Below are 15,593 nucleotides of genomic sequence, written 5' to 3' on the forward strand. Positions count from 1 at the left end.
AGAGAATGACCACTGGCTGTGAGTGTAGACAATGACTGAGCCTCGCTGATCGATGACTACAGGCAGATGCTGTCACAGGCTGGGGGCGTATCTCACTGCAACCAATCACAGACGACAGGACGGCTGTTGGGCGGGGAAAGCATGGAAAGCTGTACTACACAGTACAGGAAGTGAATGCGCGACCCGGAAGCAGTTTGCCGCCATGACACCGAGTCTCGTAAGTATGAAACTCTCACTTAAGTCTTATTTTGTTTATTTTTCAATTAATTTCCGCAGTGCCAGATCCAGATTGTGCACCCGGAATCCCAGGTCCGGGTCCGGCACCCGGGCATCTTTGAAACCGCACGGATCTGGACTTTTATAGTTCGGATCCACTCAGCCCTAGTCTGTTCACATCTGCAGTTTAGAGTTCTATTCTTATGATCTGCCTTAGGGGTCAGACGAGCAAATAGCATCCAGTGCGATATGCAAATGACACTCGGCTCAGACTCATGAGCGTGAGTGGAGTGCCGTTGTACTGTGATCTGATTCTCTCCCGTGCCAGAATCGGATCAAAGGAGGGGAGAAGATGAAGAAATTAAATTCTCCATCTTCTCCATTGGCCATCACTGCATATATCGGACTGTACTCGGATATCATCAGTGCAATCCAATGTTTCACACGTACCATAGACTTATATCGGCACACATGATCTGAGACGCTGTCATGCTGCAATTTTTTTTGCTCATGCTGATTCACTATGAGAAAAAAATTGCAGATCTGCTATGCATCATTGATTAACATTGGTCTGAGTGCAATGCGAGATTAAAACACTAATGTGAGCGAGCCTGTAGGAACAGAAAACAATAAACTACTCTTCTGTTATTACTGTTGATATATATATTTTTTGTATATGCTTTTTATGGATTTTTTTTTCCCTTATATTTATGCTTCAGATTTTCACCATGGATTTCACCCTTGCAATGCAGTAAGTTGCCGAGCAATTATAAAAAAAAGGGTCAGGACAGATAAACATTGAAAGGGGACTGGTCCCCATAAAAATGCAGTCCAATCTGGAGGAGCCATGTTATAGAGCAGGGGGAAAAAGATTTTGGTACCGTGTTAGGCTAGCGCCACACATCCGTGCCTCCGGTACGTGTTTGGCATTTTTTACACGTACCGGCGGCACGGAGACATGTTCAGCAATGCTACCCTATGGTAGCAGGCACACACACGTAAAACCACACGGAACGTGTGTCCGTGTGCGTTTGTACGTGTGTGCGATTTTCAAAGCGCTGACATGTCAGTGTTTTCTCCGGCAGCACGGGTGTCACACGGCCCGCACCCGTACCACACGGGTGTAGTGTGGATGCGGTCCCGTGTGACACGCGCCGGAGAAAACACACATGTCAGTGAAAAAAAAAAAAATCATTAACTCACCTTCTCCAGCCCTCCTGTCTCTGCCGCTGCTGCCTCTTGCTGCCGACCGCCGCTCATTATTCTCATTGAATATTCACTTCACTGCCTGGCAGCAGCAGCAGCGGGGAGACGGGAGGGCTGGAGACCGAGGATCAGCACCACGGACAGCAGCGCGGACATCAGGAAGGACCAGGTGAGTATAATAATTACCGATTCTACGTGTGCTATCGCGGATAGCACACGTAGAACACACGTGTCACGCACGTACCAGAGACACGTACTTACCTGCACGCAACACGCAGGGAAAATACGTGTCTCTCGGCACGTGCGTGAATTTCACGTGAGTGTGGCAGAGGCCTTAGCCAGTTGAAAAATTATTGATTGCTCTCAGTGAGAGAAACAAAATTTAAATTTTGTAGTTGTGATACCTTTTAATGGCTAACTAAAATAAAATAAAATATGATGTTATAAAGCAAGCTTTCGAGACATCTCAGGTCTCTTCCTCAGGCATGGTATGACAAAATATCTGAAAAAACACAAATATATACACACAAAACAGGGCAGAGGGATGCATAGTAAAAGGATATTTAAATAAACAAACACTGCGCTTGAAAAGTGAATCCTTAATTAGCTTTGATTAGTGGTATGAGTTTTATTGTCCCAATATCCATGTAGGATTAGAGCCCTGGTGCCCTCGTAGTCTCTGAAGCTGACCTCTCAGATTTTGTAATGAGTCATAAATCCTTCTGAGAGGTTGAGTCCTGTGTCCACAGAGTTAAAGATTGTGATGAATTTGTATTCCCAGACCCTGCGAGGGCTCTGTGATCTGAAGTTGCCTTTTAATATGACAACTTTCATGTGGTTTATGTTGTGTCCTGGAGCACAGAAATGTTTGGCCACGGGTAAATAGATCTTTTTGTCTGTAATTGTGTGAGATCTGCACACAATTACAGACAAAAAAATCCATCCATCCATCCATCCAAAAATCCATCAGTCACAATCCGCCGCTCATACAAGTATATGAGAACAACAGAATCCGCCAAATGGATTCCGTTGTTTACCAGAGCCGCGGATTGTGACTGATACAAATTGACGGAAATGGGAACCTAGACAAGTTCCACTCAGAACAGGCCTCGGCATGGTCGACCAAAGAGGTTGAGTGCACGTTCTCAGCGTCATATCCAGATTTTGTCTCTTCAAAATAGACTAAAGCCCACTTTACACGTTGCAATTAGTTGTACAATCGCATTTGCGATGTGACACGCCCAGGTTGCATACGGGATCTATCAGATTTCACGTTGGTCGTTCATTTGCTGTCACACGAGCGTTAGTAGTCTATGTTAAATTGGTCAATTTTGTGTGCGATCCTTTAGATCATGTGTTCTGTGACGTATGCATTGAGCACCTTTTTTTTTTTTTATTTATTGACTTGCCAAGCGTGTGTAATGTGGGATGCGTTTTTACTATGTCATCTGCCATTCAGCTCTGCTACATGGCCGCTAACAGCAGACACAGACAGCCATGTAGCAGAGCTGAATGGCAGATGACAGCAGACACAGACAGAGCCGCACTGTCAGAATGAACTCGGGTGAACTTCACCCGACTTCATTGTGATGCTGCGGCTCTGTCTGTGTCGCGTCCTGATTAGCGGTCACCAGTGAAGACTCACCGGTGACCACTAATCCCCTGAGTAACTGAAGTTAGCAGCCCTCTCTCATATACTCACCGATCCCCGGCGCCGCGTTGCACGGCATTCACACTGCTCCGGCGGCTTTTACTGTTTTGAAAAAGCCGGCCGCCCATTAAACAATTTCGTATTCCCTGCTTTCCCCGCCCACCAGCGCCTATGATTGGTTACAGTGAGACACGCCCCCACTCTGAGTGACAGGTGTCACACTGCACCCAATCACAGCAGCCGGTGGGCGTGTCTATACTGTGTAGTGAAATAAATAATTAAATAATTAAAAAAAACGGCGTGCGGTTCCCCCCATTTTTAAAACCAGCCAGATAAAGCCATACGGCTGAAGGCTGGTATTCTCAGGATGGGGAGCTCCACGTTATGGGGAGCCCCCCACCCTAACAATATCAGCCAACAGCCGCCCAGAATTGCCGCATACATTAGATGCGACAGTTCTGGGACTGTACCCGGCTCTTCCCGATTTACCCTGGTGCGTTGGCAAATCGGGGTAATAAGGAGTTATTGGCAGCCCATAGCTGCCAATAAGTCCTAGATTAATCATGTCAGGCGTCTATGAGACACCCTCCATGATTAATCTGTAAGTTACAGTAAATAAACACACACCCGAAAAAATCCTTTATTAGAAATAAAAACACACACATATACCCTGGTTCACCACTTTAATCAGCCCCAAAAAGCCCTCCTTGTCCGGCGTAATCCAGGATGATCCAGCGTCGCATCCAGCGCAGCTGCATGGAGGTGACCGGAGCCGCAGCAGACACAGCCGCTCCGGTCACCTCCACACAGCAAATGAACACAGCCGCGCGATCAGCTGCTGTCACTGAGGTTACCCGCGGCCACCGCTGCATCCACCGGTGGCCGCGGGTAACCTCAGTGACAGCAGCTGATCGCACGGCTGTCTTCATTTGCTGCATGGAGGTGACCGGAGCGGCTGTGTCTGCTGCGGCTCCGGTCACCTCCATGCAGCAGCGCTGGATGCGACGCTGGATCATCCTGGATTACGCCGGACAAGGAGGGCTTTTTGGGGCTGATTAAAGTGGTGAACCAGGGTATATGTGTGTGTTTTTATTTCTAATAAAGGATTTTTTCGGGTGTGTGTTTATTTACTGTAACTTACAGATTAATCATGGAGGGTGTCTCATAGACGCCTGACATGATTAATCTAGGACTTATTGGCAGCTATGGGCTGCCAATAACTCCTTATTACCCCGATTTGCCAACGCACCAGGGTAAATCGGGAAGAGCCGGGTACAGTCCCAGAACTGTCGCATCTAATGTATGCGGCAATTCTGGGCGGCTGTTGGCTGATATTGTTAGGGTGGGGGGCTCCCCATAACGTGGAGCTCCCCATCCTGAGAATACCAGCCTTCAGCCGTATGGCTTTATCTGGCTGGTTTTAAAAATGGGGGGAACCGCACGCCGTTTTTTTTAATTATTTAATTATTTATTTCACTACACAGTATAGACACGCCCACCGGCTGCTGTGATTGGGTGCAGTGTGACACCTGTCACTCAGAGTGGGGGCGTGTCTCACTGTAACCAATCATAGGCGCCGGTGGGCGGGGAAAGCAGGGAATACGAGATTGTTTAATGGGCGGCCGGCTTTTTCAAAACAGTAAAAGCCGCCGGAGCAGTGTGAATGCCGTGCAGCGCCAGGGATCGGGGATCGGTGAGTATATGAGAGAGGGGGATAGACTGACATGGACTGAGAGTGAGGGACAGAGATAGTGACGGACTGACAGAGATTAGTGAATGACAGACATTGTGAGGCGCTTCAGAACGCAGCTTTTTAGCTGCGCTCTGAAGCAGACCTTTTTTAAGCTGTGGTGCAGAGCGCACACCTGCGCACATAGCATCAGACAACAAAATCGTATGAGGGATGTCACACGTTACAATTGACTAGGTTCGTGCAACAAAACGCACAATTCTAGAGAATGATACGATGTGTTTGCGATCAACGGTTTTGCGTTCAATCCTGATCGCATGTAGCTGTCACACGCAGATACCTCACAAACGATGCCGGATGTGCGTCACTTACAACTTGACCCCAACGACGGATTGTGAGATATATTGAAGCGTGTGTAGCGGGCTTTAGGCTACTTTCACATTGCATTTTTCCCTACGTCCACAGGTCCCGTCGAGGCATCCATCCGGACCGCCGCTCCCCCACTCTGCAAAGCGTGCTCCGGACGCATGCGCCCGACAGGGCCATTCACTGTTATGGAGCGCACTGCGTTAGCGTGTGCTCTGTTTTGTGCCATTTTTTGCACATATACGTTTCTGCAGACGGACACCCGAACGTACTCCTCTACGTTCGGGTGTCCGACCATGACGAGGTCTGTTCTGAGTAGAATCTGTTTTGTTAAACCACTGTATGGTCTTGCCCACCGTGATGCCGCTCAGTTTCATGGTGTTGGCAATCTTTATATCAGGGGTGGGGAACCTTTTTTCTGTCGGGGGCCATTTGGAAATTTCTACCAACCTTCGGGGGCCGCACAAAATTATCAATGTTTAAATGACCCTGCTATATTGGGTGAAGCAATTAATTAACTGGGGGCATGGGGCTGGGGGCACAGACACCACACGCGGGGCTGGGGGCACAGACACCACACGCGGGGCTGGGGGCACAGACACCACACGCGGGGCTGGGGGCACAGACACCACACGCGGGGCTGGGGGCACAGACACCACACGCGGGGCTGGGGGCACAGACACCACACGCGGGGCTGGGGGCACAGACACCACTGGAGGGGCTGGGGGCACAGACACCACTGGAGGGGCTGGAGGCACAGACACCACTGGAGGGGCTGGGGGCACAGACACCACTGGAGGGGCTGGAGGCACAGACATCACTGGGGGGGAGGCACAGACATCACTGGGGGGGAGGCACAGACATCACTGGGGGGGAGGCACAGACATTCACTGGGGGGAGGCACAGAAATCACTGGGGGGGAGGCACAGACATCACTGGGGGGGAGGCACAGACATCACTGGGGGGGAGGCACAGACATCACTGGGGGGAGGCACAGACATCACTGGGGGGAGGCACAGACATCACTGGGGGGGGCTGCACACACGACTGGGGGGGCTGCACACACGACTAGGGGGGGCTGCACACACGACTGGGGGGGGGCTGCACACACGACTGGGGGGGGCTGCACACACGACTGGGGGGGCTGCACACAGGACTGGGGGGGGCTGCACACAGGACTGGGGGGGTGCACACAGGACTGGGGGGGTGCACACAGGACTGGGGGGGTGCACACAGGACTGAGGGGGTGCACACAGGACTGAGGGGGTGCACACAGGACTGAGGGGGTGCACACAGGACTGAGGGGGTGCACACAGGACTGAGGGGGTGCACACAGGACTGGGGGGGGTGCACACAGGACTGGGGGGTGCACACAGGACTGAGGGGGTGCACACAGGACTGGGGGGGTGCACACAGGACTGGGGGGTGCACACAGGACTGGGGGGTGCACACAGGACTGGGTGATGGGCTGCACATAGGATTGTGTGGGGGTGCACACAGGACATTGGGGGGCTGCACACAGGACTGGGGGAGGGGTGCACACAGGATTGGGGGGGTGCAAACAGGACTACTGGGTGATGGGCTGCACACAGGACATTGGGGGGCTGCACACAGGACTGGGGGAGGGGTGCACACAGGACATTGGGGGCCACACTGCACTGAGAGTTTCATGCAACTCTGGGGGAGAGGGTTTACAGAACTGGTGTGGGGAGGCACAAAGCATTGGGCAGGGCACATAGCAGCAGAGGGTCGGCGCTGGACTCACAGCAGCATTGCACTCACATCACCGGAGTGCAGGAGCCAGACACACTGCATCAGAAGGAGAAGGCAGGCACTGATCTCCGGAGGGCAGGGGGCGGACACACAAGGCTAGAAGCTGTGAGGCTGCTGTGGACCCGCCCACAATTGGCACTGGCCGACGGGAGAACACATTGCAGCACAAACAGCAATGTGTGGATTTAAAGGGCCGGCGGCAGCAAACTGTGGTGACAGCACCAGCACTGCCTCCCCCGGGAATCTGCCCGGGGGCCACATAAAAGGTCATGGCGGGCCGCATGCGGCCCGCGGGCCGGAGGTTCCCCACCCCTGCTTTATATAGAGGAACAATTCTTTTTTTCAGATCTTCAGAGATTTTTTTGCCGTGAGGCGCCATGTTGAACTCTCAGTGACCAGTATTGACAGAGTGTGAGCGGTAACACCAAATATAACACATCTGCTCCCCATTCACACCTGGACCTTGTTACACTAATGAGGCACATGATATCGAGGAGGGGAAATGACTAATCGGGCACCATTTGGCCATTTTCACTTAGGGGTGTACTCACTTTTGTTGCGGAGCAGTTTAGACATTAATGGCTGTGTGTTCCGTTATTTAGAGGACACCAAATTTACACTGTTATACAAGCTGTACACTGACTACATTGTTCAAAGTGTCATACAGTCATATGAAAAAGTTTGGGCACCGATATTAATGTTAACCTTTTTTCTTTATAACAATTTGGGTTTTTGCAACAGCTATTTCAGTTTCATATATCTAATAACTGATGGACTCAGTAATATTTCTGGAGTGAAATGAGGTTCATTGTACTAACAGAAAATGTGCAATCTGCATTTAAACAAAATTTGACAGGTGCAAAAGTATGGGCACCCTTATCAATTTCTTGATTTGAATACTCCTAACTACTTTTTACTGACTTACTGAAGCACTAAATTGGTTTTCTAACCTCAATGAGCTTTGAACTTCATAGGCAGGTGTATCCAATCATGAGAAAAGGTATTTAAGGTGGCCACTTGCAAGTTGTTCTCCTATTTGAATCTCCTATGAAGAGTGGCATCATGGGCTCCTCAAAACAACTCTCAAATGATCTGAAAACAAAGCTTATTCAACATAGTTGTTCAGGGGAAGGATACAAAAAGTTGACTCAGAGATTTAAACTGTCAGTTTCTACTGTGAGGAACATAGTAAGGAAATGGAAGAACACAGGTACAGTTCTTGTTAAGCCCAGAAGTGGCAGCCAAGAAAATATCAGAAAGGCAGAGAAGAAGAATGGTGAGAACAGTCAAGGACAATCCACAGACCACCTCCAAAGACCTGCAGCATCATCTTGCTGCAGATGGTGTCAATGTGCATCGGTCAACAATACAGCGCAGTTTGCACAAGGAGAAGCTGTATGGGAGAGGGATGCGAAAGAAGCCGTTTCTGCAAGCACGCCACAAACAGAGTTGCCTGAGGTATGCAAAAGCACATTTGGACAAGCCAGTTACATTTTGGAAGAAGGTCCTGTGGACTGATGAAACAAAGATTGAGTTGTTTGGTCATACAAAAAGGCGTTATGCATGGAGGCAAAAAACCAAGGCATTCCAAGAAAAGCACTTGCTACCCACAGTAAAATTTGGTGGAGGTTCCATCATGCTTTGGGGCTGTGTGGCCACTGCCGGCACTGGGAATCTTGTTAAAGTTGAGGGTCGCATGGATTCAACTCAGTATCAGCAGATTCTTGACAATAATGAGGAAGAATCAGTGATAAAGTTGAAGTTACGCAGGGGATGGATATTTCAGCAAGACAATGATCCAAAACACCGCCCCAAATCTACTCAGGCATTCATGCAGAGGAACAATTACAATGTTCTGGAATGGCCATCCCAGTCCCCAGACCTGAATATCATTGAACATCTGTGGGATGATTTGAAGCATACTGTCCATGCTCAGCGACCATCAAACTTAACTGAACTGGAATTGTTTTGTAAACAGGAATGGTCAAATATACCTTCATCCAGGATCTAGGAACTCATTAAAAGCTACAGGAAGCGACTAGAGGCTGTTATTTTTTGCAAAAGGAGGATCTACAAAATATTAATGTCACTTTTATGTTGAGGTGCCCATAATTTTGCACGTGTCAAATTTTGTTTAAATGCAGATTGTACCTTTTCTCATGATTGGATACACCTGCCTATGAAGTTCAAAGCTCAATGAGGTTAGAAACCAATTTAGTGCTTCAGTAAGTCAGTAAAAAGTAGTTAGGAGTATTCAAATCAAGAAATTGATAAGGGTGCCCATACTTTTGCACCTGTCAAATTTTGTTTAAATGCAGATTGCACATTTTCTGTTAGTACAATAAACCTCATTTCAATCCAGAAATATTACTCAGTCCATCAGTTATTAGATATATGAAACTGAAATAGCTGTTGCAAAAACACAAATTGTTATAAAGATAAAAGGTTAACATTAATAGGGGTGCCCAAACTTTTTCATATGACTGTATCTTCAGTATTGTCTCATGAAAGATATAATAAAATATTTACAAAAATATGAATGATGTATTTACTTTTGTGATATACTGTATGAAGCTGTCTTGCTGTGGTCAGGAGACCCATGGCCAGTCCGTGCATTGCGATTTGGGACCGGACCAATTTGCTCGGATGTCTGCATGATCCCTTCCACTTTAGGTTGCTGTACGCAGAACTCTTGTTCAGCAGATGGCTTGTCATCTCATAAACGTGCCTGCTTGGCTGACTTTCAGTTGATAATTATGGGCAATTTTAGGCTGAACTCATGTGTACATTTGTTATACTAGTTTTTGATGCAATTTTTTCATTGTTTAGGGTACTTTCACACATCCGGATTTTTGCTCTGCGGCACAATACGGCGTTCTGCAGAAAAACCGCAACCGGCTTTTGTAACGCCGATTGCGGTTTTTTTTGCATTGACTTACATTAGTGCCGCATTGTGCCGTAGGGGCTTGCGTTCGGTCCGGTTTTTGCCGCATGCGGCAGATTTAGCCGATGCGGCGGCCGGATCGAACGTACCCTGCAACGTTTTTTGCTCCGGCAAAAAACACCGCATCGCGCCGCATCCGGCCGCTGCGGCGCATTTTTCAATGCATCCCTATGGAGGCCGGATGCGGCGCGATGCGGAAAAAACCGCATCCGGTCGCCGCATGCGGTATTTTCCACTGCGCATGCTCAGTAGCATGCCGCAACCGGAAAAAACCGGACCGGCCGCATGTAAAAACTTATGCAAAGGATGCGGTGTTTTCACCGCATCCGTTGCATAGTTTTCACAGCCGGATTGAGCCGCAGGGCTCAAACCGGATGTGTGAAAGTAGCCTAAGGAAGGCAGAATGAAAAATTTTGGTAACACAACTACTAGAAAAAAAGAATAATCAAAGTTTCTAATCTCAATGTTGCTTTTGTTTTCAGGTCTTTTCCTGTGGTAGTAATAATTAGCTGCAGAAGATGCTTAGCGCTGTTAGACACACAGCCCGTTCTGTCAGACTGTGCTCTTCCTACGTTAAACAGACACGGTATGTCAACTTGCATGATGATTTTTTTTTTTATGAACAGACACAGACAGAAAGGAAAAGAGACATGCAGACAGGGAAAGAGGCAGACAGGGAAAGAGGCAGACAGGGAAAGAGGCAGACAGGGAAAGAGGCAGACAGGGAAAGAGGCAGACAGGGAAAGAGGCAGACAGAGAAAGAGGCAGACAGGGAAAGAGACAGGGAAATAGATTGAGACAGCGAAAGAGGCAGAGGTACAAGGAAAGAGACAGGGAAATAGATAAAAGCAGGCAAAGAGGCAGAGACAGTGAAAGAGACAGGGAAAGAGACAGAGACAAGGAAAGATACAGAGATAGGGAAAGAGACAGAGACAGGGAAAGAGACAGGGAAAGAGACAGCAAAAGAGACAGACGGGGAAAGAGACAGATGGGCAAAGGGACAGACCTTGAATGAGACAGAGGGGGAAAGAGACAGATGGTGACAGAGACAGAGACGGTGAAAGAGACAGAGACAGTGAAAGAGACGGTGAAAGAGACAGAGACGGTGAAAGAGACAGAGACGGTGAAAGAGACAGAAACAGGAAAACAGACAGGGAAAGAGACAGACCGGGAAAGAGACAGACAGACAGACAGACAGGGAAAGAGACAGGGAAAGAGACAGGGAAATAGATTGAGACAGGGAAAGAGGCAGAGGTACAAGGAAAGAGACAAGGAAATAGATAAAAGCAGGAAAAGAGGCAGAGACAATGAAAGAGACAGGGAAAGAGACAGAGACAGGGAAAGAGACAGAGACAGGGAAAGGTACAGAGATAGGGAAAGAGACAGAGACAGGGAAAGAGACAGCAAAAGAGACAGACGGGCAAAGGGACAGACCTTGAACGAGACAGAGGGGGAAAGAGACCTGGAACGAGACAGACGGTGAAAGAGACAGAGACAGGGAAAGAGACAGAAACAGGGAAAGAGACAGGGAAAGAGGCCGACGAGGAAAGAGACAGACGGGGAAAGAGACAGACAGACATAGACAGACACAGAGATAGAGACAGACAGACACAGACATAGAGAGAGATAGAGAGCGACAGACAGAGAGACTGATACAGAGACAGACAGAGAGATAGACACAGACAGACAGAGACAGACATGGCTAAAGAGAGAGACAGGGAACGAGACAGACAGACACACAGACAGACAGACACAGAGACAGACACACAGAGACAGACAGAGACTGGGAAAAAGACAGAGAGAAAGTTACTATCCCCGGCAATGGCGGGGCGGGTACTACAGCTAGCATATATATATATATATTTTTATATATATATATATATATATATATATATATATATATATATATATTATATAAAATGATTGTCACTTGTATGTATGTATGTACAGTTGAAACCAGAAGTTTACATACACTATCTAAAAAGACACATATGCAGGTTTTTCTCACTATCTGTTATGAAATCAGAATAAACCTTTCCTGTTTTAGGTCAGTTAGGATTACCAAAATTATTTCTATTCGCCAAATGCCAGAATAATGAGAGAGGGAAAATGTTTTAAAGGGAACCTGTCAGGTCTAATATGAACACAGAGTCACAAACAGTTCTGGGTGCATATTGCTAATCCCTGCCTAACCGTCCCAGGCTATACTAGCAGACATAAAGAGATCTTTAGAAAAAGTATTTCTAAAGATCCTTTATGATATGCTAATGAGCGCAGGGACTAGTCGCAACAGGCATTATTTCCCCTGATTAGTCTGCCCTCTTAGCATGTTAGCCCACAGGAATGTGCTAACATGCTATTCAATGCTCGTATCGTAGTATCCAAGGCACCAAAAACTCCTTCATCAAATAGAAAAATCTTTATTGGTACAAATGTGCTTGAGGGGATAAGAACAGTAACGTTTCAGCCTTTATCAAGCCATAAAAAGGTGTACATAATTCAATATTTAAAGCAGTGCAATTTATTAAGGTCTGGGTGCAGGTCACTCCCACTTGTCCCTTCTGTAGATCCTGCCTCCATAGTCATGTCTATACTAAATAAAATAAAAACAAAGTTAAAACCATATACAGACCGAGCATGTCATTATGTCAATAGACTGTTCTGTTATGATCCGGGACCATGGAAGATCACAATAGATCATTGGCAAAAAAGGTGACAAGAGCATTGGCAACTAATCTGGCCACCATCCCCTTACTAACCATCAACACTAGAAGTAGCTGAGGGGTGAACTAACATCCTGTGCACCGCGAACCCAGCCGGAGAACTAGCTATCCTAAAGGAAGGAAGGATGAATAGCTCTCTGCCTCAGAAATAGACCGCAAAGGTATACCCCCACATTAAAAGACTACGGTGATATAGGAAAACACAATACACAGATGGATGATAGGATTAGCAAAGGTGAGGCCCCATTGACTAAATAGGAATGGATAGGAAAGGGGCTGATGGTGGCCAGAGAAAAAACCTACAAAAATCCAAATACCTGATAGTACAAAAAGTCCTCAGATTGCACGATCTGAACTCCGTCCTATATCAGGTGCTCTTGTCAAACCAATGAACAGAAAACAGGAACAATTACCAATTCAAGAAGCAACAAACACATGGACTTATAGGAGCAAAACTCCAAACATAGCTGCAGGGAGCTTCCCAGCTAAGCAACAGAGAGGGAAGATTCCTGCATGTAAATAAACTGACAATAACCACAGTAAATGACAAACCCAGATAAGAACAAAAGAACAAAACAACATAAGAAAGAACCAAGCACTTATCTGGGGTAGATGTGGTCTGGACCATGCTGAGAATGCTGGTAAACTAAAGAACAAATGAGAACCGGCTCAGACTGCTAGCAGACCAAGGTTTAAATAGGCAGAGAGTTAGCAATGGAAATGTCCATTGCTCCAGCACACCTGGTTTCTGTCCAAACCATTCCTGGCCACAAGAGGGGGCCTCACAGCAGCAAAAGCATGACTGACATTCACGACACTGTTCATAGTCTTTTCATGGAATATAGATATTATGAAAAAAAAGACCATGTCAAAGGTGTAACATAGTGTCATAACAAAACAGATTTCCTTAAAGATCCGGCCCATTACAAAGTATTCAAACCAATCGCAGGCACAATCCCACCCTTCTTCACTATTATACTATTTAAGACATGTTTGGGGACGGATTATGGTTCCAAAATCCGCGCCAATCATTCCTATTGGAATGAGGGTAAGGAACACCCCCACCAATTACCCTCATTGCATCATGAGGAAAGAAGATTATGTGGCAATACGAAGCAACATATCAAGACATCAGCCAGGAGCTTAAAGCTTGGGTGGAAAGTGGAAATGGGTCTGCCAAATGGGCTATGACCCAAAGTGTACTGCCAAACTGGTTACAAATTGGCTTAAGGATAACAAAATCAATGTTTTGGAGTGGCCATCACAAAGGAAGGAAATCCAAAGTCATATAGTTTAACGGCAATGGTACCAAATACTAATGAAATTTATGTAAAGTTTTGACTTTGCAGAAACTAATAAAATGCCTTAAAACATTCTCTCTCTCATTATTCTGGCATTTGGTAAATATAAATAATTTTGGTTCCTGATTGACGTAAAACAGGAAAGGTTTATTCTGATTTCATGTCAAATAGTGAGAAAAACCTGCAGACGTGCCTTTTAGAGAGGGGGCGGAAACTTCTGGTTTTATCTGTGCATATATATACTGTATATATACAGTATATATATATATGTGTATATATATATACAGTACAGACCAAATGTTTGGACACACCTTCTCATTCAATAAGTTTTCTTTATTTTCATGACTGAAAATTGTAGATTCACATTGAAGGCATCAAAACTATGAATTAAAACATGTGGAATGAAAGAATGAAATACTTAAAAAAGTGTGAAACAACTGAAAATATGTCTTATATTCTAGGTTCTTCAAAGTAGCCACCTTTTGCTTTGATTGCTGCTTTGCACACTCTTGGCATTCTCTTGATGAGCTTCAAGAGGTAGTCACCGGAAATGGTCTTCCAACAGTCTTGAAGGAGTTCCCAGAGATGCTTAGCACTTGTTGGCCCTTTTGCCTTCTCTCTGCAGTCCAACTCACCCCAAACCATCTGAATTGGGTTCAGGTCTGGTGACTGTGGAGACCAGGTCATCTGGCGTAGCACCCCATCACTCTCCTTCTTAGTCAAAAAGCCCTTACACAGTTTGGAGGTGTGTTTGCGATCATTGTCCTGTTGAAAAATAAATGATGGTCCAACTAAACGCAAACCGGATGGAATGGCACACCGCTGCAAGATGCTGTGGTAGCCATGCTGGTTCTGTATGCCTTCAATTTTTAATAAATCCCCAACACTGTCACCAGCAAAGCACCCCCACACCATCACACCTCCTCCTCCATGCGTCATGGTGGGAACCAGCCATGTACAGTCCATCCGTTCACCTTTTCTATAAAGACACGGTGGTTGGATCCAAAGATCTCAAATTTGGACTCATCAGACCAAAGCACAGATTTCCACTGGTCTAATGTCCATTCCTTGTGTTCTTTAGCCCAAACAAGTCTCTTCTGCTTGTTGCCTGCCCTTAGCAGTGATTTCCTAGCAGCTATTTTACCATGAAGGCCTGCTGCACAAAGTCTCCTCTTAACAGTTGTTCTAGAGATGAGAAGGTGTGTCCAAACTTTTGGTCTGTACTGTATATAAGAGAGAGAGAGAGAGAATGATTGTCACTTGTCACCCCTCTCTTCCTATTTGTTAAAAGATAAAGACAGTGAAACATAGAACTATTAAACATGATGAATCTCTATAATCATACACATCAATGTACAAAGAAAACATTGTAAAAATGAAGCCCCACAAAACAGTGGAAAAATGGATTTTTTTCCATTTCACCCATAAAGAATCTTTTTTTTTCAACCCATTACATGAAAATGAAGTCATTTAAAAAAAAAAAAAAAAAAAAACAAAATTAAAAAAAACCCCCAACAACAACAAAAACCTCACCAACTTTTATTGCATCCATCCACCATTTAAAGGCTAAGTTCAAACAGGCGTTGTAAAACTTAGCACATTCACTTCTAAAAGTTTTGTGTACAGCTCCGCGTGCCCGTCCTCATAGCGGTTGGGTGCAGGAGCTGTCATTTCCATGCGTTAGTCTGTTCCGTAAATCGAATCTTAGGTCCGTGGGTAAAAT

The 15,593-nt window shown here is 46.3% G+C and overlaps 1 protein-coding gene across 1 annotated transcript in view; it reads left to right on the forward strand.

Moving 5' to 3' along the window:
• NUDT13 (nudix hydrolase 13) overlaps window positions 1-15,593 on the forward strand; it is a 108,407-nt gene that overhangs the window by 37,220 nt on the left and 55,594 nt on the right. Inside the window, exon 2 of the mRNA XM_075348942.1 lies at window positions 10,329-10,432. Within this exon, the coding sequence (XP_075205057.1) occupies window positions 10,365-10,432 (68 nt within the window). The 5' untranslated portion in view covers window positions 10,329-10,364. The remainder of the gene's footprint in view (window positions 1-10,328; window positions 10,433-15,593) is intronic.

Source organism: Anomaloglossus baeobatrachus, chromosome 5 (genome assembly GCF_048569485.1).
Source record: "Anomaloglossus baeobatrachus isolate aAnoBae1 chromosome 5, aAnoBae1.hap1, whole genome shotgun sequence".
NCBI classification, from domain to species: Eukaryota; Metazoa; Chordata; class Amphibia; order Anura; family Aromobatidae; genus Anomaloglossus; species Anomaloglossus baeobatrachus.